Source organism: Glycine max, chromosome 15 (genome assembly GCF_000004515.6).
Source record: "Glycine max cultivar Williams 82 chromosome 15, Glycine_max_v4.0, whole genome shotgun sequence".
NCBI lineage: Eukaryota > Viridiplantae > Streptophyta > Magnoliopsida > Fabales > Fabaceae > Glycine > Glycine max.
The window spans coordinates 16,408,891-16,430,932 of NC_038251.2; the positions used below are offsets into that span (position 1 = coordinate 16,408,891).

A 22,042-nucleotide genomic window follows, 5' to 3' on the forward strand; every position below is an offset into this window, starting at 1 on the left:
ACAAAAGTAAAGCGGAAATAAAAAGTACACAGTGGAAGGATAAAGAGTGTAGGGAAGAAGAAACCAAACACAAGATTTATACTGGTTCGGCAACAACCCGTGCCTACGTCCAGTCCCCAAGCAACCATTGGTTCTTGAGATTTCCTATAACCTTCTAAAATCCTTTACAAGCAAAGATCCACAAGGGATGTACCCTCCTTTGTTCTCTTTGAACAACAAAGTGGATGTACACTCCACTTGAACTGATCCACAAGAGATGTACCCTCTCTTGTTCTTAGTATCACAACCCAAGTAAATGTACGCTCTACTTGTACCACAAAGGATGTACGCTCCAATGTGTTAAGACAAAGAATTCTTAGGCGGTGAAAAGTAGCACACTTTTGTTTTCGACAGAATTTCTACTTGCAGAAAAAACGAAGTTTAGAAAGCTTTTTGGCAAAGAAAAAGCAATGGGCAATGGTTACACATAGATTGTGAAAAATAATTGTTTGGAAGAATATCATACATATGTTAAATGTGTGCTAAAGTCATGCTTTTATAGACTCTTCATGTCTGGTCAAAAAAACCATTGGAAGAGTTGTGACTTTAGAGAAAACCATGTTAAGGGTTATAACTCTTAACTTTTTCTTCAAAACTGTTCACTGGTAATCGATTACCACAAAGGTGTAATCGATTACACAATGTATTTTATGAAAAATTGTGACTCTTCACAATTGGATTTGAATTTCAACGTTCAGATTCACTTGGAATCGATTACTAATATAGTATAATCGATTACACTATTTGAAAATCATTTTGGAACGTTGTAAACCATTTGAAAATATTTTGAAAACCAAACTGGTCACTAGTAATCGATTACTGCAAACTGGTAATCGATTACCAGAGTGTAATCACTCTGGTATTTTAGAAAATTTGAGAAAATTCTTTTGTAAAACAAAACTGTGCTATTTGATTTTTGAAAAAACATATTTTAATACTTATCCTATATGAAGTCTTGACTTGTTACTTCTTGATTTCTTCTCTTGAATCTTGGATTGGATTCATGATGCTTGATCTTGAAGTCTTGAATCAATCATTTGGGCTTTTGGCGTCATCAAAATTGTTTGGTTCATCATCATGAAGCTTGCTTCTACATAAGCATCTCTTCATGGCATCGTAATGGACGTATCGTTCCTGCATTTGTCTCTTATCATTTCATGCATTGCATTTTGCATAAGTCATTTAGTCACCGTGCATCTGCATCTAACATGTTTTTTGTACACCTTCTATTTTCATGTTCGCTCATGCATGATCCTTGCATTTTCCTCTGCAAAACAAAGAAAGTCACGATAAAGCTCAAACAATGCATCATTCGCATACATCCGTGCTTTTCATTGGTTGCATTGCTCATTGCATTCTTTCCAAGAAAACCAAACTTTAATCATTGTTATCATAAGGGAAGAACGCACTTTATGATACCCTTACTGAACGCATGCTAGAGCTGGAGTAATGGCTGAAGTAGACGAGGTGCAAGAGGGATGAAGGCTGACATGGAGGCCATGAAAGAAGAGATGGCCACAATGATGGAGGCCATGATGAGCATGAAGAAGATAATGGAGGTCAATGCGACTGCAGTTGCCGCTATTAGCGCTGTTTCTGGGGTGGACCCGACTCCCCCATCTGGCCTCAACCAAATAAATCATCTAACCGCAGATACGGGAGACCCCCATTTTCTGCAAGCCTAGAACAAGCAGGTTTTCCCCCCATTTTGTGACCGCAGGTTTTATCAGTTTCTGGGCTGCATGCCCTCACCTTTAGAGGGCTACACGCCCTCGCCTTCAGAGGACTGCATGTCCTCGCCTTCATAGGATTGCACGTCCTCGTCTTCAAAGGATTGTACATCCTCGCCTTTAGAGGACTACACGTCCTCGCCTTCAGAGGGCTGCACATCCTCCCCTTCAGAGGGCTACACGTCATTACCTTCAGAGGGCTGCATGCCCTCGCCTTCAAAGGGCTACACACCCTGTTAGTGCTTAGCTCTACTGAGCTTTAAAAGATTGGCTAAGATTTTGTTAAAACATAAGCACTTAGACAATGAAGGAAAGCTGGAGTTGCTGCACATGATGTCCAACGTTATGTCAAGGAATGAGATCGGGCTGCACAATGCACAAGGCAAGATAAAAGTCAAGTGCAGAAGTGAAGTTGCAGGATCCACGATGTCGGATACAATGTCCTGACATCCTGCCCGAGAATACTGGAGTTGCTGTACAATGCAAGATAAAAGTCAAGTGCAGAAGTGAAGCTGCAGGATCCACGATGTCGGACACGATGTCCTGACATCCGGCCCGAAAATACTGGACATATAAATCTGTTATATCTTTAACAGATTATTGTGCAGTTAGCAAGAGATTAGATGATCTATCTTCTGGAACGAATTAAAAGATCATTAAAGTTCGAATTTCAAAGTAGAAGAGTTCGTTCAGGGATTAAAGATTAAAGATTAAAGATTCAAACTAAAAGATCAAAAGTTATCTTTTAGTTCTTTAACTGCAGATTTTTTCAGAAGAAGATAGATCTCCTCCAGCACAAGCCGTTGCAGCCCAGAATCGTACACGGCTATATAATCATGGAGGCTGCACGAGTTCTGTACCAAGTCCGGGATTGAAGAGTTATTTTGTGAGTTTTGGGACTTGAGTGTTTTGTGAGCCACCTTGATGGTACCCTAACATCAAGTGTTGGACCTATGTGTGTAGAGTTGATCTCTTGTGTCTAGAGTTGATCTCTAGTGTGTAGAGTTGATCTCTTTTGTTCAGAGTTGATCTCTGGTGTGTCTTTGACTTAATTGTAAACACGGGAGTGTGAGTGAGAGGGAGTGAGCGGAGGTTCTCATATCTAAGAGTGGCTCTTAGGTAGAGATCACACGGGTAGTGGTTAGGTGAGAAGGTTGTAAACAGGGGCTGTTAGACCTTGAACTAACACTATTGAGAGTGGATTTCCTCCCTGGCTTGGTAGCCCCCAGATGTAGGTGAGGTTGCACCGAACTGGGTTAACAATTCTCTTGTGTTATTTACTTGTTTAATCTGTTCATACGGACACATACGATCTGCATGTTCTGAAGCGTGATGTCGTGACATCCTGTACGACATCTGTCCCCTGGTATCAGAATTTCACACCCTTACCTTCAGAGGACTACACTTCCTCACCTTGAGAGGAGTACACGTCCTCCCCTTCAGAGGGCTACAGGTCCTCGCCTTCAAAGGACTACAGGTCCCTTGCCTTTAGAGGACTACATGTCCTCACCTTCAGAGGACTACACGTCCTCACCTTCAGAGGACTACATGTCCTCGCCTTCAGAGGACTACACATCCTCACCTTCAGAGGACTACACGTCCTCCCCTTCAGAGGACTACACACCCTCACCTTCAAAGGACTACACCTCTTCGCCTTCAAAGGGCTACAGGTCCTCGCCTTCAGAGGACTACACGTCCTCGCCTTCATAGGGCTACACGCCCTCGCCTTCAGGGGGCTACACGTCCTCACCTTCAGAGGACTACATGTCCTCGCCTTCATAGGGCTACACGCCCTCGCCTTCAGGGGGCTACACGTCCTCACCTTCAGAGGACTACACCTCTTCACCTTCAAAGGGCTACACGCCCTCGCCTTCAAAGGACTACACGTCCTCGCCTTCATAGGGCTACACACCCTTGCCTTCAGGGGGCTACACGCCCTCGCCTTCAGGGGGCTACACGTCCTCACCTTCAGAGGACTACACACCCTCACCTTCAGAGGACTACACGTCCTCGCCTTTAGAGGACAGCACGTCCTCGCTTTTAGAGGGCTCCACATCTGCGCCTTCAGAGAACTCAAGGTCCTCTGCCCTTAATGCTTAATCGAGGGTGGCGCTCCCGGGTGAGGGGCTAGTTGTTTACTTTTATCAGTTCCTGGGCCACCCCCTGATATTGGAGGGTGACCAACTATGCAAGCACAACCAGAGGAGGAGACTATCGCACAACTACTATGCATACCGGGGCAAGATTTCACCCAGCCGCTGCAAGGAGACGAGTGTGGATCGTGTGCATCAAAATATGGATGATGTTGCTACTTAGCAACCTTCTTACCAGCGACCACCACTCCGATCTCCCCCTACCGAAGTGTCAGCTGGTTTATTGATCAATCTTTGTTCTTTTCATTGACAAAATTACCCAGTGAAGGTGTTCCTTTTGAGGGCACCATTGTTGATGACTGGAAGTTTGATTATTCTAGTCATGATGCTCAGTGTATGGTCTGCAACGACCAGGCTGATATGACCGGCAAATTACTTGTTGGGTCATTAACCTTTGATTGCCGTATCATGCACTATATTATTGTTCGTATTTTACTTTTCCGTTCTTCTAACCTTGCTCAAGCCTTCGAGGAGGATTTGATTCTTATGTGGGCTTTTCTTACCAGTCGTCAGATCGACTAGGCTCACTTGATTCGGTACCGGATGCATAAGGCATTACGGGCCAATGCACCTCTCCCTTATCCTCACCTCGTCACCCTTTTTCTTCATCATTTCAAAATTCCTTTGGAAGATGAACCATTTGTTCAAGTAAAAAGGTCTTTTGCTATTGGTGTTGGTGCGATTATCTTGTTTGGTTACCGTAAGGATGATGATGGTCAGTGGGTTCGAAAACAAGACTTACCTCAGCCAATCCCTGACGAACGTACTCTTTCTCCTCCACCGCAAAGGGTTGATTCCTCTTCACTTCTGAACGATGTTCTCTCTGAACTCCACAGTCTTCGAGCTTTTGTGGGTGACCGATTTGATGCTATGGATACTCCCCTGGATGCCATGGATGCTCACTTCGATGGGATGGATACGAGGATTACTCGACTTGAGGACGATATGAGCTTCATTAGGTGTTGCTTCGATCCACCAGCCAACCCTTAGTTATCTCTACTATCTTAAGTAGTTATTTATTTCAGTTGTGTATTTTGGCTTTTTGTTGCTTTAGTTATGGTTCTCTTGGACTTTTACCATTGTGTTGGATATTTCTAGACTTAGTGTTTGGTTATTTCTAGACTTTGAATTGGTTAATTAAGACTTGTGTGGATTATTCTCTGGATTGATTTAGTTTATGAATGACTTGTGCTTTGTTTAGATATTTACTTAGTTTTTTTCATTAACCATTTTTGGATTTTTGATGTTGCCAAAGGGGGAGAGAACAAGGGTAAGATTTATAAACTTAGGCATAAATTCCAAAAGTTAGGGGGAGTAAGGGTTGTGTGAACGCATTATCAATTGTATGTAGTTTATCTTGATTTCAGGATATTGTCATCATCAAAAAGGAGGAGATTGTATAAGCAAATATATCATGAAGTTTTGATGATGCCAAAGAAACGCGCGTCTTATGGTTGATCCAAGACAAGACTCCAAGAAATCCAATATAAATGTTGAAGTTAGTCCATAAGAGTCTTAGAAAGCTTTCACTAATTGATGATGCAAAGATTTGGCCAAAGGATGCTTGTTTGAAATTTTAAAATATGGTATTTACTCTCTGGTAATCGATTACCAGAGGATGTAATCGAATATCAGTGGCCAAAACGCTTTCTGAAATGTTTTTAAATATTTTGGAAAGCATGTAATCGATTACACAATTCTTTTAATCAATTACCAGCAGTTGAAACTGTTTATAACAACTATTAAAAATTTGAATTCAAATTTTAAAGCCTGTAATCGATTACACAATGCTTGTAATCGATTACCAGGAGGAATTTTCGAAAATAACTCTCAAGAGTCACATTTGTTCAAGAGTTTTTTTAATAGCTTTCAAAGGCCTATAAATAGGTGACTTGGGACACGAATTTCCTTTGAGTTTTTCTACACAAAGAGTCTCATCCTCTCAAAAACAAAATTGTCTTATCCTCTAAAACATTTCTTGGCCAAAACACTTGCAAATTCAATAAGGAATCATTGAGTGATCTTCTTCTTCCTTTTCTTATTCACAAGAATTGATTAAGAGACCGAGGGTCTCTTGTTGTAAGGTTATCTGAACACAAAGCAAGAGTTGTCCTTGTGTGGTTCAGGCATTGTAAAAGGAATTTTACAAGATAGTTGAAATCTCAAGCGGGTTGCTTGGGGACTGGACGTTGACCCAAGGCGTGGCCGAATCAGTATAAACTAACTGAGTTTGCACTTTCTCTTCCCTTAAACTTCTTTTATTTATTGTTTTTTGTCTTTTGCATTAAAGAAGTTTATTTTAAATTGTCTTGTTAAGTAATTCATAATAAGGGTACATTGAGAATTTTAAAATGGAGAGTTAAAATTTTAATTAGGGAAATAGTTTTTGATATCTTAATTCAATCTCACTTCTTAAGATATCTTAAAATATTTTTTAATTAATATTTCAAAATTAGATTGTGTTTGTTTTCTATAAAGTTTAATATTAAAATTTCATCTATTTAAAATATAAAATTGAAATTTTACATATGGAGAAAATTAAATTGCGTTATCAAAACAAAGAATTTAAAATTGAAGAAGTATGAATTGATTTATATAAACAAAGCATTTAAAAAATAAAAGAAATTAAAATCAAAACAAGTTAAATTCTAGACATTCCAAATTCCCTAGAATTTTAAAATTTTTAATCCAAAAAAAAAGGTAACTTCATACACTAGAAATAATTTTATAAATTGAAACTCAAAACAAATATTTTCACAAGTAAATTCAAACTATCTTCAAAATATTAAATTTCAGAAATAATTATTTTTTTTTGAAAGAAAATAACTATCTTTTTTTAAGCCTTAATTTATCCTTATATGACTGCAAATGTCTTTTTATAAAAAAAATAAAAAAAAAATCCTATATCTCATCTTATTGTTGCGTGCTTTACAAGCTAACAGAGAAACTATAAATAAGCACACAACAGTGGCAACATACACCAACGTTTGATTAAGAAAATAGAAGCCTTATTTTGTTCTCTGTTCTTTCTCTCAACAATCGTTCCAACAAATCAAGAGAGTTGAATTCTGAAGCTTTTGCTACGTTTCTACCACTCAGGTTTGTTTCTCCGAACGCGAAAATCTAATACTTCTTTTAGGGTTTGTGATGGATGATCTTCGAGAATCTATGTTCTATCCGACTTCATTTATCTCAGTGAAGTTTTCTGCGCTTCCACGATGCAAATATAGGGTTTCGCGTTTAGGGTTCCTTTCAATTTATTTATTATCGGGGTTTTCATAAGGATCGGCGATACCATAATTTGGGGTTTTGGGAGAGTCTCTATTGACGTTGCTGATCAGGGTTAAATTATTGGTCTTTGATCCAAGTCTTCAATGGGTTTTGATATTGATGTTGTTGATCTTCCTCGATCAACATAGTTTTGTTGCTGTTCATCACTTGCTTTACGATTGTTATTTTGGGAATGGAAAATTTGGGAGCCAAAAGGTTTTGGGTTTTGGATGAAGAATTAAGTCTATGGCTGGGATTTAATCATTGAGTTAATGACTGAAAGCATGAGCCATGGAGAATTTTATTGATAGGATACAGTACCTGATCTGGGATGTCATTACAATGCCATGTTTGTTTTTTAGAATATCATGGATACAAAGTTTGCACGAAGGACTGAGCGCATTGGTAGAACAACATGCTCTTATTGGAAAGCTGGAAAATGTAACAGAAATCCATGCAGATTTTTGCACATAGAGACACCATCTCCACCTGCTGCTTGTGGTTATGGCAATACTGCATATAGCTACGGAAAAAAGCCCCATTCCTCCTCTGAGAATACCCCGAAATATGGTTCAAAGAAAGCATTGCTTAGAGATAATGGAGATAGAGGAGATGCAACAAGGGTTGCTAAGGCTTTCAAGAAATCATCACCAAGGATATGTAAATACTGGATCAACAACAATTGTGTACATGGTGAACAATGCCTGTATCTGCATTCATGGTTTCGTGGTGATGGGTTTTCCACAGTAACGAAACTTCAAGAACATAAGAAGGTACTTGACTCTTGAACCTCCATTTAGTATTTAACACACCAAAATTATATTTAAAGTTCTTTCATAGTTCATTTTTAGCATAATGATTAAATCAAAATTGATATCTGACTTAATAATTGACTAATGGTTTAACAATTATTGATTACAGTCATAGAGTTTTATAATGTAACTATATGCTAGAATAACTGAATAAGTGCTTTTTGAAAAAGCATTCTCTTCCCTAGTTTCCTAGGAAATGCTAGAATTTGTGAGCCTCCGCATCATGTTAATATTTTTTGTAGTAGTTAAATTAAAGCTTTTGACAACAGGTTATCACTGGCATCGCACTTCCTGTTGGATCCGACAAACTTTATTCTGGCAGCACTGATGGGACAGTTAGGATATGGGACTGCCATACTGGTCAATGTGCTAAAGTCATCAATCTTGGTGCTGAGGTTACCTCTTTGATCAGTGAGGGGTCATGGATTTTTGTTGGTCTGCAAAATGCTGTCAAGGTAAGCTCTTATCTGTCATTGTTTTGTTTTGATGTATGATAATGTCTAATCATAGGAGTAGTACATGCAAACTGATTATGTGGCTGTGGTTGTTGTGAAGGCTTGGAATATCCAGACCATGTCAGAGTTTACTCTTGATGGACCCAAAGGCCGAGTCCGTGCCATGACTGTTGGCAACAATACACTCTTTGCTGGTGCAGAGGTAACTAACCATGTTATTAATATTGTCCAATGATATTCCCCTAACCGAATTCTTTTTTTCTGCGGTGAGTTAAAATTTGTTTTTTTTTAAATTTCAGGATGGTGTCATTTTTGCTTGGAGAGGAAGCTCTAAAGCCGATTCTCCTTTTGAACTGGTTGCGTCACTCACTGGCCACACTAAAGCAGTGGTTTGTCTGGCGGTTGGATGCAAGATGCTGTACTCCGGGTCCATGGACCAAAGCATAAAGGTATGTCTGCTGTTGAGGATTCTATTTTTCTTTATTAACATGAGAATTTTTTCTGAGAAAAGGATATGTAATTTTCTTTGAACTGTCCTATAATGACCGGATGTTGTTATTTTGTCTTCTTCAGGTCTGGGACATGGATACATTACAGTGTACAATGACACTAAATGATCATACTGACGCAGTCACATCCCTTATCTGTTGGGATCAATATCTGTTGTCAAGTTCATCTGACCGCACAATTAAAGTCTGGGCTTGCATTGAAGCAGGATCTTTGGAAGTGATATATACACACACCGAAGAAAATGTAAGCGTTGACTTAATGTTATGTGTTGAAATATCATTTGGTTTTATTTTCATGTGTAAGAAGTCAAGCTGATATTTCTTATAATGCTGACGAGTTGGTCAATCTGCTAAATTGATGATTTTTTTATATTACAGGGTGTTGTTTCACTTTTTGGGATGCCTGATGCAGAGGGAAAGCCAATATTATTTTCCTCGTGCAGAGACAATTCAGTTCACATGTATGAATTGCCATCGTAAGTAAATCTAAATTATTCACGTTTCTTTTTGTTACTGTACCTCCGTCATGGTAATATTTCTTATTTTTTTGTTGCATCCTCTGATGATGTTTTTTCAACAGATTTTCAGAAAGGGGACGTTTATTTGCCAAGAAAGATGTGGCATTGATTGAGTTAGGTCCTGGTGGCCTCTTCTTCACTGGAGATGAGAGTGGTTTGCTGATGGTGTGGAAATGGTTGGAGGTACCCAAGGTGGCATCCTCTTGACATGTGTTTCCTTTCAACATTGGAGTTGTATTATCCCATCTATTTCCTCTTGAAGCAGATGGTGATAAGGATGAATTTATTTGTCTGAGCAGTAAATTCACTGTAAAAACAATTGTATAGAAATTGACAATTTTATAGAAATACCAATTTCATTCTTTTATATTCTTCCCAGCAGATGTAATCTTCTCCTGCTTTGATAAATATATTACTATTGCAAGTATCATGGTTTGTAATGAAGTCTGTTTTCAAATTCTTTCCATCATTATCAAAGAATACATATTTGGAATCCAAATATAAGTTCGACCCAAAATATAGTTTTACTATACACTTTTGGAAGCTTCAAGTTCTCAATTTTGTTTGTTGGGTGATAGAAAGCTTTGGAAAGCTTGATTTTTCTTCTTATTATTCCGAGAATATGAAAGCAATGGAAGAAAGATATTGCATAGCTAAAAACGTATGTCGTCTATACACGTTGAAAGCTGCTGGTGCTTGAAGTTTTTGTAACGTACAAACTTTACACTGTCATATTCGAGTGAACTTCATTTTAGTTCTCATATATATTTTTATAGAAACATCATGCGTACGTGGTATTAATATTTTCTAATAGACGATTATCACATAATCCGTTAATAGTGACAAGGACCAGAATCCTAAAATAATTTTTCAAAATTAAAATTATAATGTATACTACATAAGTTAAATATGAACAAAATTATAATAACATTCTTAAGATTTGGTCAAATTATACAAATATTTTTGTTTTTTTTTGTAACTCTGGGACAAATCTCTTCTTATTGTTTGAAAAAATATTACACGGATTCTTCGTTCTACTTAACACACCCTCCTTTGAATCATGGCTAAAATGCATTTTTTGGTCATTCCATTTTATTAAATATGGGATTTTATTTCCCTTATTTAATTAGACATTTAAATATTTTAACCTTTTGTGATATTTTTCAGTGTACTTGGTGCACTATTCTAATCCCGTTTTAAATTTAGACTCCCCAAGCACTATAATTATAGAATTTAAGAAATAAATATATTAGAAATGAAATTATAAGCAACTTTCATGGAATAAAATAACATGAATTATAAATTCAGTAGTGTGTTTGGATGGAGCAATTCAACAGGAGAATTCATTTTTTCAAGGAATTTTAAAGGATTCATGATAAAATGTCTTGTTTGGATAGAATATTTGAAAGGAGATTTAATTTTTTGTATTTTTATGAATCAATTTGATTGACTAAAATAGTGAGATTTTAAATTTTCTAAAAAATTATAGAATTTGAAATTGTTTTTTCGGAGATGCTCACTCTAACTCACGACGTTCTTGCTCGCGACTGATTCTCGCTCAACACTCGCAACTACGGGTGACCAAATTTTTTATGGTCGACATCAACATAAGTTGTTTTTCACTGACGTTGGCCGAGGATTTTTCGGTCAGAATTTTTTGTATCATGTCAACCTAAGCTATTTTTTGCCGATATCGACTAAGATTTTTTTTAGATGATGTTGGTTAGGGTTATTTTCTCGCTGACGTCATTCATGAGAATTTTTTGCTGATGTCGGCCAAGGATTTTTTTGGCCGTTGTCATCCAGGTTTTTTCAGTTGATGTCGACAAATGGTGTCTTGCCCGATGTTGACTAGATTTTTTCTACTGACATCGGTCATGGCTAGCCTTTCAGCCAACGTCAACTAGATTTTCCAGCCAACATTAGCCAAAGCTATTTTTTAGCCAATATCGAGCAGGATTATTTTTCAGCCGATGTTAGCTAAGGTGTTGTCATACACTAATTTCGTCTGGGGACCATTGTTTGTCGGCATGCGACATCTGTTTGACCACTTCAAAATGTTTAATACCCATTGTCATGGGATCCGTAAAGTTTCAGGACTTTTCAGAAAGAAAACAGCCAAAAACACAAAAGTGGGAGTGAATTTATCAAACATGGGGGTGCACTCAGGAAACTTCATCCAGAACATTCTAGAAGGGGGGTGAACTTATACATTATGGGGTGCGTTCAGAAATCTTTCTCAAGAAGCCTTTGGGCGACAACCACCTCCATTTATTTAAACAATGGCGTCCGGGCATTTGGGGCTTCCGTAATGCTTCCGTAAAATTTCCGAAAATCTTGGGTTAGCATATTTCACTTAATATTTGTGAAAGGGAAGAGAAAAAAGAGGAAAATCAAGTCCAAAATGCTTTCGTAAGGCTTTCATAACTTTTTTGTAAAGTACGAAAAGGGGGGTGAACTTAGTAATTGAGTGCGCTCAGAAATCTTCCTCAAGAAGCTTCTGGGCGGCAAGCACCTCCCCATTTCTCCTATAAATAGGGGGAGGAGGCTGAGTTTCAAGGGTCCCTGACCCCTATGCTATGCATTTCAGCTGTTTTTGGTGAAAAAAAATGTGTTTCCATGAAGAAAATCCAAGCCGAGGTGCTTCCGTAACAGTTCCGAGACGTTATCGTGAACAAATCCGTGAAGATTTTCCATCGTTCTTCACCGTTCTTCGTTCGTTCTTCGGTCTTCAATCGGTAAGTGTTCGAATCTGAGACTTTCAATTCATTTCTTATTTTGTTTGCTTTCATCTTATCTCGTTCACTTTCGATTTTCTTTTCTTCCGTTTTTAACGAGTTTTAACCGATCGTTTAAGTCGATATCTCGCCACATAAAATGAATTTCAACCGATCATTTGTGTTGTAATCTCCTTTAGTCACTGTTAAAATAAAATCCAACCGATCGTTCATGTTGTAACCTCGGTTAAATAAAAAAATGCAGAATAATAATATAATAATCAAAATATCTTGAAAAAAATAAAAATAAAATAATCAAAATATCTTGAAAAAAATAATAATAAAATAATCAAAATATCTTTGAATAAAGTAATCAAAAAAATCAATCGGACGCTTTTCTTTGAAAGTTTCCTTCAATGAATTGACTAATAACCAAAGTGAAACTAAGGCTAAAATCAACTCACAAATCAAGCTTTGTCCGCAAAAGTCACTTAAAACCGTTTTAAGGTCCAACGCCTTAAACGGTCCTCTTTGCTTTTATCGGTTAACACGGACCATTCAAAAGTATAAAATCAACCCATAACTTTACCGCTTTTGCAAGAACTACGTAGGTCTGAGTTCCTCATCGCAATTGAGGATACGTAGGAGCAAAAGCCCCGCTTTTGTCGACCACCCCAAGAGATTGTTCATGGTCGAACGCCTTAACGTTTCTCTCCTTTCAAAAAAACAAGAGATCGTTAATGTTGGATCGAGTGGCCTCAGAATAATTAAGAAGGGGGGGTTGAATTAATGATTAATGTGTCTTGACTAATTAAAATTTATCCTTCTTAATATTACTAGATTCAATTAGGCTTTACTACTAAGTTATGAGAAAGTAAAGAATAGAAACAATAACTTAGACAAAAGTAAAGCGGAAATAAAAAGTACACAGCGGAAATTAAAGAGTGTAGGGAAGAAGAAGACAAACACAAAATTTATACTGGTTCGGCAACAACCCGTGCCTACGCCCAGTCCCCAAGCAACCACCAGTTTTTGAGATTTCTAATAACCTTGTAAAATCCTTTACAAGCAAAGATCCACAAGGGATGTACCCTCCCTTGTTCTCTTTGAACAACCAAGTGGATGTACGCTCCACTTGAACTGATGCACAAGAGATGTACCCTCTCTTGTTCTCAGTATCACAACCCAAGTAAATGTACGCTCTACTTGTACCACAAAGGATGTACGCTCCAATGTGTTAAGACAAAGAATTCTTAGGCGGTTAGTCCCTTGAATCTTTGTAAGGGGAAACAAAAGATATCTCAGGCGGTTTGTCCTTTGAAATCTTTTGTTTAAAGGGAAATGGAAGAATCAAAAGAATTCTCAAGCGGTTAGTCTTTTGAATCTTTTGTCAAGAGGGAGAAGGGAGAATCAAAAGAATTCTCAAAAGAATCAAAAGAGGGATTGGTCAATGACCATCTTTATCCCATAGACCTCAGAAATCAAGGTACTTTCTTGAATTTCAAGGTTAGAATAAAAGGCTTTTACCAATTCAGAATACACAGTCAGTTTTAAAGACATAAAGGGAATGAGATTTGAGTTATGAAATGCTTGAATGCATTCGAAACTCTCATCAGAAAAGAAATCCATATCTATGAACTTAGGGTCAATGATAGAACGAGAGGAGAAGAGGTTAGTGTACCGTGTACGTTGTTCTTCCGATGAGAACAATGAGGAGGAGGAAATGGAGGAAGGAATTGGAGTATCCTGAGCCTTAGAGTGTTAATTCAGACTTGTGTGGATTATTCTCTGGATTGATTTAGTTTATGAATGACTTGTGCTTTGTTTAGATATTTACTTAGTTTTTTTCATTAACAATTTTTGGATTTTTGATGTTGCCAAAGGGGGAGAGAACAAGGGTAAGATTTATAAACTTAGGCATAAATTCCAAAAGTTAGGGGGAGTAAGGGTTGTGTGAACGCATTATCAATTGTATGTAGTTTATCTTGATTTCAGGATATTGTCATCATCAAAAAGGAGGAGATTGTATAAGCAAATATATCATGAAGTTTTGATGATGCCAAAGAAACGCGCTTCTTATGGTTGATCCAAGACAAGACTCCAAGAAATCCAATATAAATGTTGAAGTTAGTCCATAAGAGTCTTAGAAAGCTTTCACTAATTGATGATGCAAAGATTTGGCCAAAGGATGCTTGTTTGAAATTTTAAAATATGGTATTTACTCTCTGGTAATCGATTACCAGAGGATGTAATCGATTATCAGTGGCCAAAACGCTTTCTGAAATGTTTTTAAATATTTTGGAAAGCATGTAATCGATTACACAATTCTTTTAATCAATTACCAGCAGTTGAAACTGTTTATAACAACTATTAAAAATTTGAATTCAAATTTTAAAGCCTGTAATCGATTACACAATGCTTGTAATCGATTACCAGGAGGAATTTTCGAAAATAACTCTCAAGAGTCACATCTGTTCAAGAGTTTTTTTAATAGCTTTCAAAGGCCTATAAATAGGTGACTTGGGACACGAATTTCCTTAGAGTTTTTCTACACAAAGAGTCTCATCCTCTCAAAAACAAAATTGTCTTATCCTCTAAAACATTCCTTGGCCAAAACACTTGCAAATTCAATAAGGAATCATTGAGTGATCTTCATTATATCATCTTTCTCTTAAAAGAGATAATTTTTCTTCTTCCTTTTCTTATTCAAGAGAATTGATTAAGAGACTGAGGGTCTCTTGTTGTAAGGTTATCTGAACACAAAGGAAGAGCTGTCCTTGTGTGGTTCTGACATTGTAAAAGGAATTTTACAAGATAGTTGAAATCTCAAGCGGGTTGCTTGGGGACTGGACGTTGACACAAGGCGTGGCCGAACCAGTATAAACTAATTGAGTTTGCACTTTCTCTTCCCTTAAACTTCTTTTATTTATTGTTTTTTTGTTTTTTGCATTAAAGAAGTTTATTTTAAATTGTCTTGTTAAGTAATTCATAATAAGGGTACATTGAGAATTTTAAAATGGAGAGTTAAAATTTTAAGTAGGAAAATAGTTTTTGATATCTTAATTCAACCCTGCTTCTTAAGATATCTGATGTCACTTGTCTAACAGACAAATATTTCCGGCTTACTTTAACAAAAAAAACTCCATTTGATATTAGTCAAAAAATAGTCTTGATTGATGTCAATTTTAAAATATCACTAATTGTGATCTTGCAAAACAATCATACTTAAAATTATAAATATTTTGTATTTTTACATTATGAAAAATTGAAAAATATTTTTTAATTAATATTTCAAAATTAGATTGTGTTTGTTTTCTATAAATTTTAATATTAAAATTTCATCTATTTAAAATATAAAATTGAAAATTTTGCATATGGAGAAAATTGAATTGCCTTATCAAAACAAAGAATTTAAAATTGAAAAAATTTGAATTGATTTATCTAAACAAAAAATAAAAAAAATTAAAATCAAAACAAGTTAAATTCTAGACATTCCAAATTCCCTAGAATTTTAAATTTTTTAATCCAAACAAAAGGTAACTTCGCACACTAGAAATAATTTTATAAATTGAAACTCAAAACTAATATTTTCATAAGTAAATTCAAATTATTAAATTTCAGAAATAATTATTTTTTTTTGAAAGAAAATAACTCTTTTTTTAAGCCATAATTTATCCTTATATAACGGCAAATGTCTTTTTTTTAAAAAAAATCCTATATCTCATCTTATTGTTGCGTGCTTTACAAGCTAACAGAGAAACTATAAATAAGCACACAACATTGGCAACATACACCAACGTTTGATTAAGAAAATAGAAGCCTTATTTTGCTCTCTGTTCTTTCTCTCAACAATCCTTCCAACAAATCAAGAGAGTTGAATTCTGAAGCTTTTGCTAGTATCTACCACTCAGGTTTGTTTCTCCGAACGCGAAAATCTAATACTTCTTTTAGGGTTTGTGATGGATGATCTGCGAGAATCTATGTTCTATCCGGCTTCATTTATCTCAGTGAAGTTTTCTGCGCTTCCACGATGCAAATATAGGGTTTCGCGTTTAGGGCTCCTTTCAATTTATTTATTATCGGGGTTTTCATAAGGATCGGCAATACCCTAATTTGGGGTTTGGGGAGAGTCTCTATTGACGTTGCTGATCAGGGTTAAATTATTGGTCTTTGATCCAAGTCTTCAATGGGTTTTGATCTTGATGTTGTTGATCTTCCTCGATCAACATAGTTTTGTTGCCGTTCATCACTTGCTTTACGATTGTTATTTTGGGAATGGAAAATTTGGGAGCCAAAAGGTTTTGGGTTTTGGATGAAGAATTAAGTCTATGGCTGGGATTTAATCATTGAGTTAATGACTGAAAGCATGAGCCATGGAGAATTTTATTGATAGGATACAATACTTGATCTGGGATGTCATTACAATGCCATGTGTGGTTTTTAGAATATCATGGATACAAAGTTTGCACGAAGGACTGAGCGCATTGGTAGAACAACATGCTCTTATTGGAGAGCTGGAAAATGTAACAGAAATCCATGCAGATTTGTGCACATAGAGACACCATCTCCACCTGCTGCTTGTGGTTATGGCAATACTGCATATAGCTACGGAAAAATCCCCCATTCCTCCTCTGAGAATACCCCGAAATATGGTTCAAAGAAAGTATTGCTTAGAGATAATGGAGATAGAGGAGATGCAATAAGGGTTGCTAAGGCTTTCAAGAAATCATCACCAAGGATATGTAAATACTGGATCAACAACAATTGTGTACATGGTGAACAATGCATGTATCTGTATTCATGGTTTCGTGGTGATGGGTTTTCCACAGTAACGAAACTTCAAGAACATAAGAAGGTACTTGACTCTTGAACCTCCATTTAGTATTTAACACACCAAAATTATATTTAAAGTTCTTTCATAGTTCATTTTTAGCATAATGATTAAATCAAAATTGATATCTGACTTAATAATTGACTAATGTTTTAACAATTATTGATTACAGTCATAGAGTTTTATAATGTAACTATATGCTAGAATAACGAAATAAGTGTTTTTTGAAAAAGCATTCTCTTCCCTAGTTTCCTAGGAAATGCTAGAATTTGTGAGCCTCCGCATCATGTTAATATTTTTTGTAGTAGTTAAATTAAAGCTTTTGACAACAGGTTATCACTGGCATCGCACTTCCTGTTGGATCCGACAAACTTTATTCTGGCAGCACTGATGGGACAGTTAGGATATGGGACTGCCATACTGGTCAATGTGCTAAAGTCATCAATCTTGGTGCTGAGGTTGCCTCTTTGATCAGTGAGGGGTCATGGATTTTTGTTGGTCTGCAAAATGCTGTCAAGGTAAGCTCTTATCTGTCATTGTTTTGTTTTGCTGTATGATAATGTCTAATCATAGGAGTAGTACATGCAAACTGATTATGTGGCTGTGGTTGTTGTGAAGGCTTGGAATATCCAGACCATGTCAGAGTTTACTCTTGATGGACCCAAAGGCCGAGTCCGTGCCATGACTGTTGGCAACAATACACTCTTTGCTGGTGCAGAGGTAACTAACCATGTTATTAATATTGTCCAATGATATTCCCCTAACCGAATTCTTTTTTTCTGCGGTGAGTTAAAATTTGTTTTATTTAAAATTTCAGGATGGTGTCATTTTTGCTTGGAGAGGAAGCTCTAAAGCCGATTCTCCTTTTGAACTAGTTGCGTCACTCACTGGCCACACTAAAGCAGTGGTTTGTCTGGCGGTGTGATGCAAGATGCTGTACTCCGGGTCCATGGACCAAAGCATAAAGGTATGTCTGTTGTTGAGGATTCTATTTTTCTTTATTAACATGAGAATTTTTTCTGAGAAAAGGATATGTAATTTTCTTTGAACTGTCCTATAACGACCGGATGTTGTTATTTTGTCTTCTTCAGGTCTGGCACATGGATACATTACAGTGTACAATGACACTAAATGATCATACTGACGCAGTCACATCCCTTATCTGTTGGGATCAATATCTGTTGTCAAGTTCATCTGACCGCACAATTAAAGTCTGGGCTTGCATTGAAGCAGGATCTTTGGAAGTGATATATACACACACCGAAGAAAATGTAAGCGTTGACTTAATCTTATGTGTTGAAATATCATTTGGTTTTATTTTCATGTGTAAGAAGTCAAGCTGATATTTCTTATAATGCTGACGAGTTGGTCAATCTCCTAAGTTGATGATTTTTTTATATTACAGGGTGTTGTTTCACTCTTTGGGATGCCTGATGCAGAGGGAAAGCCAATATTATTTTCCTCGTGCCGAGACAATTCAGTTCACATGTATGAATTGCCTTCGTAAGTAAATCTAAATTATTCACGTTTCTTTTTGTTACTGTACCTCCGTCATGGTAATATTTCTTATTTTTTTGTTGCATCCTCTGATGATGTTTTTTCAACAGATTTTCAGAGAGGGGACGTTTATTTGCCAAGAAAGATGTGGCATTGATTGAGTTAGGTCCTGGTGGCCTCTTCTTCACTGGAGATGAGAGTGGTTTGCTGATGGTGTGGAAATGGTTGGAGGTACCCAAGGTGGCATCCTCTTGACATGTGTTTCCTTTCAACATTGGAGTTGTATTATCCCATCTATTTCCTCTTGAAGCAGATGGTGATAAGGATGAATTTATTTGTCTGAGAAGTAAATTCACTGTAAAAACAATTGTATAGAAATTGACAATTTTATAGAAATACCAACTTCATTCTTTTATATTCTTCCCAGCAGATGTAATCTTCTCCTGCTTTGATAAATATATTACAATTGTAAGTAACATGGTTTGTAATGAAGTCTGTTTTCAAATTCTTTCTATCATTATCAAAGAATACATATTTGGAATCCAAATATAAGTTCGACCCAAAATATAGTTTTTCTTGTTAAAAATCGTTATTGTAATTCAATTATTTTGGCATTACTGTTATTGTAATTCAATACATAGTCCTTGGAAGTCAGACTTTTGCTTTTTGCTTAATCTTCTTGAGAGATGTTCTCATCACTCTCATAGTCCTTGGATAGAAGGTTGATCTCCTTCTCCGAACCATCGGATGAGTCATTGTCATCCCAAGCAATATACGCCTTCTTGGATCTTCTTTCTTCATGACTTTTCTTCTCTGGCCATGATTCATTTGTGGGGCAGTGTGCCTTTATGTGACCGGGTCGATTACACTTATAGCATTAAGTGTTGGGGAACCTTCTCGAGATCTCTTCCCATTGTCGAAGTTATGGCATCTCTCTATTCTTCTATGTTGGATCGAGTGGTCTCAGAATAATTAAGAAGGAAGGGTTGAATTAATTATTCCTAAAACTTTACTAATTAAAAAATTACTCTTCTAAGGCTTTTACTATGTTGTTAAGTGAATAAAGAGTAGAAGAGAAACTTAACCAAAAGTAAAAGCAGAAATTAAAATGCACAGCGGAAAGTAAAAGAGTAGGAAAGAAGGAGACAAACACACTAGAGTTTTTATACTGGTTCGGCAACAACCCGTGCCTACATTCAGTCCCCAAGCGACCTGCGGTCCTTGAGATTTCTTTCAACCTTGTAAAAATCCTTTTACAAGCAAAGATCCACAAGGGATGTACCCTCGCTTGTTCTCTTTGAACCTAGTGGATGTACCCTCCACTAGAACTAATCCACAAGAGATGTACCCTCTCTTGTTCTCAGTCAACAACCCAAGTAGATGTACCCTCTACTTGTACCACAAAGGATGTACCCTCCAAGGGAGAAGAGAGACACAAAAAGAATTCATAAGGTTAGTCCTTGGCGAATTCTTTTTGGCAAAGGGAGAAGAAATGAAAAGAATGAATAGCACAAGTTTTCAAGGTTTAGAAAACCAGAAAACTTTGGAAAGCTTTTGGCACAAAGAAGAAGAAGAAGTTAAAAGAGATTCAAGGCTTGTAAAGGATTGTAATGAATTGATTGGATTGATAGAAAGATTGATTGAAAATGAAAAACAAAGCCTTGCTTTTATAGACTCTTCATGTTTGGTCAAGAGAACCATTTAGAAGAGTTATGACTTTTAGAAAAACTTAAAACCAATTTGAAAAAGTCAAAATCCATTTGAAGAGTTACATCTTTTGATTTATTCAGAAACAATCACTGGTAATCGATTACCAAATCAGTGTAGTCGATTACACAAAGCTTTTATGTGAAAGGATGTGACTCTTCACATTTGAATTTGAATTTCAACGTTCAAAGCTTTTTCCAATAACCTTGTAAAATCCTTTACAAGCAAAGATCCATAAGGGATGTACCTTCCCTTGTTCTCTTTGAACAACCAAGTGGATGTACACTCCACTTGAACTGATCCACAAGAGATGTACCCTCTCTTGTTCTCAGTATTACAACCTAAGTAGATGTACGCTCTACTTGTACCACAAAGGATGTACCCTCCAATGTGTTAAGACAAAGAATTCTTAGGTGGTTAGTCCCTTTAATCTTTGTAAGGGGAAACAAAAGATATCTCAGGCAGTTAGTCCTTTGAAATCATTTGTTTAAAGGGAAGAAGAAGAATCCAAAGAATTCTCAGACGGTTAGTCCTTTGAATCTTTTGGCAAGAGGGAGAAGGAAAAAAAGATAGCACACTTTTGTTTTCGACAGAATTTCCACTAGTAGAAAAAACGAAGTTTAGAAAGTTTTTGGCAAAGAAAAAGCAATGGGCAATGGTTAGAGATAGATTGTGAAAAATAATTGTTTGGAAGAATATCTTACATATGTTAAATGTGTGCTAAAGTCATGGTTTTTTAGACTCTTCATGTTTGATCAAAGAAACCATTGGAAGAGTTGTGACTTTAGAGAAAACCATGTTAAGAGTTATAACTCTTAACTTTTTCTTCAAAACTATTCACTGGTAATCGATTACCACAAAGGTGTAATCGATTACACAATGTATTTTATGAAAAACTGTTCACTGTTCACTTGTAATCAATTACTAATATAGTGTAATTGATTACACTATTTGAAAATCATTTTGGAACGTTGCAAACCATTTGAAAATATTTTGAAAACCAAACTGGTCACTGGTAATCGATTACTGCCAACTGGTAATCGATTACCAGAGAGTAATCACTCTGGTATTTTAGAAAATTTGAGAAAATTATTTTGTAAAACAAACCTGTGCTATTTGATTTTTGAAAAAACATATTTTAATACTTATCCTATATGAAGTCTTGACTTGTTGCTTCTTGATTTCTTCTCTTGAATCTTGGATTGGATTCTTGATGCTTGATCTTGAAGTCTTGAATCAATCATTTGGGCTTTTGGCATCATCAAAATTGTTTGGTTCATCATCATGAAGCTTGCTTCTACATAAGCATCTCTTCATGGCATCGTAATGGATGCATCGTTCCTGCATTTGTCACTTATCATTTCATGCATTGCATTTTGCATTAGTCATTTATTCACCGTGCATTTGCATCTAACATGTTTTTTGTACACCTTCTATTTTCATGTTCGCTCATGCATGATCCTTGCATTTTCCTCTGCAAAACAAAGAAAGTCACGATAAAGCTCAAACAATGCATCATTCGCATACATCCGTGCTTTTCATTGGTTGCATTGCTCACTGCATTCTTTCCCTGAAAACCAAACTTTAATCATTGTTATCATAAGGGAAGAACGCACTTTATGACACCCTTACTGAACACATGCTAGAGCTGGAGTAATGGCTGAAGTAGACGAGGTGCAAGAGCGGATGAAGACCGACATGAAGGCCATGAAAGAACAGATGGCCACAATGATGGAGGCCATGATGAGCATGAAGAAGATAATAAAGGTCAATGCGACTACAGTTGTTGCTATCAGCACTGTTT

At 36.5% G+C, this 22,042-nt stretch overlaps 1 protein-coding gene and 1 pseudogene across 1 annotated transcript; both read left to right on the forward strand.

Annotated features, from left to right (window-relative positions):
* The first annotated feature begins 6,901 nt into the window (after positions 1 to 6,901).
* On the forward strand, positions 6,902 to 9,853 carry LOC100800153 (zinc finger CCCH domain-containing protein 48). The gene is made up of 7 exons (XM_041009756.1): positions 6,902 to 7,965; positions 8,274 to 8,459; positions 8,560 to 8,661; positions 8,759 to 8,908; positions 9,033 to 9,212; positions 9,347 to 9,444; positions 9,549 to 9,853. The coding sequence occupies exons 1-7, from the start codon at positions 7,561 to 7,563 to the stop codon at positions 9,691 to 9,693; spliced, it is 1,266 nt and encodes a 421-aa protein (XP_040865690.1). The 5' UTR covers positions 6,902 to 7,560; the 3' UTR covers positions 9,694 to 9,853.
* A 6,386-nt stretch (positions 9,854 to 16,239) lies between these two features.
* On the forward strand, positions 16,240 to 18,946 carry LOC100800685 (zinc finger CCCH domain-containing protein 48-like; annotated as a pseudogene).
* The last annotated feature ends 3,096 nt before the right edge of the window (positions 18,947 to 22,042 follow it).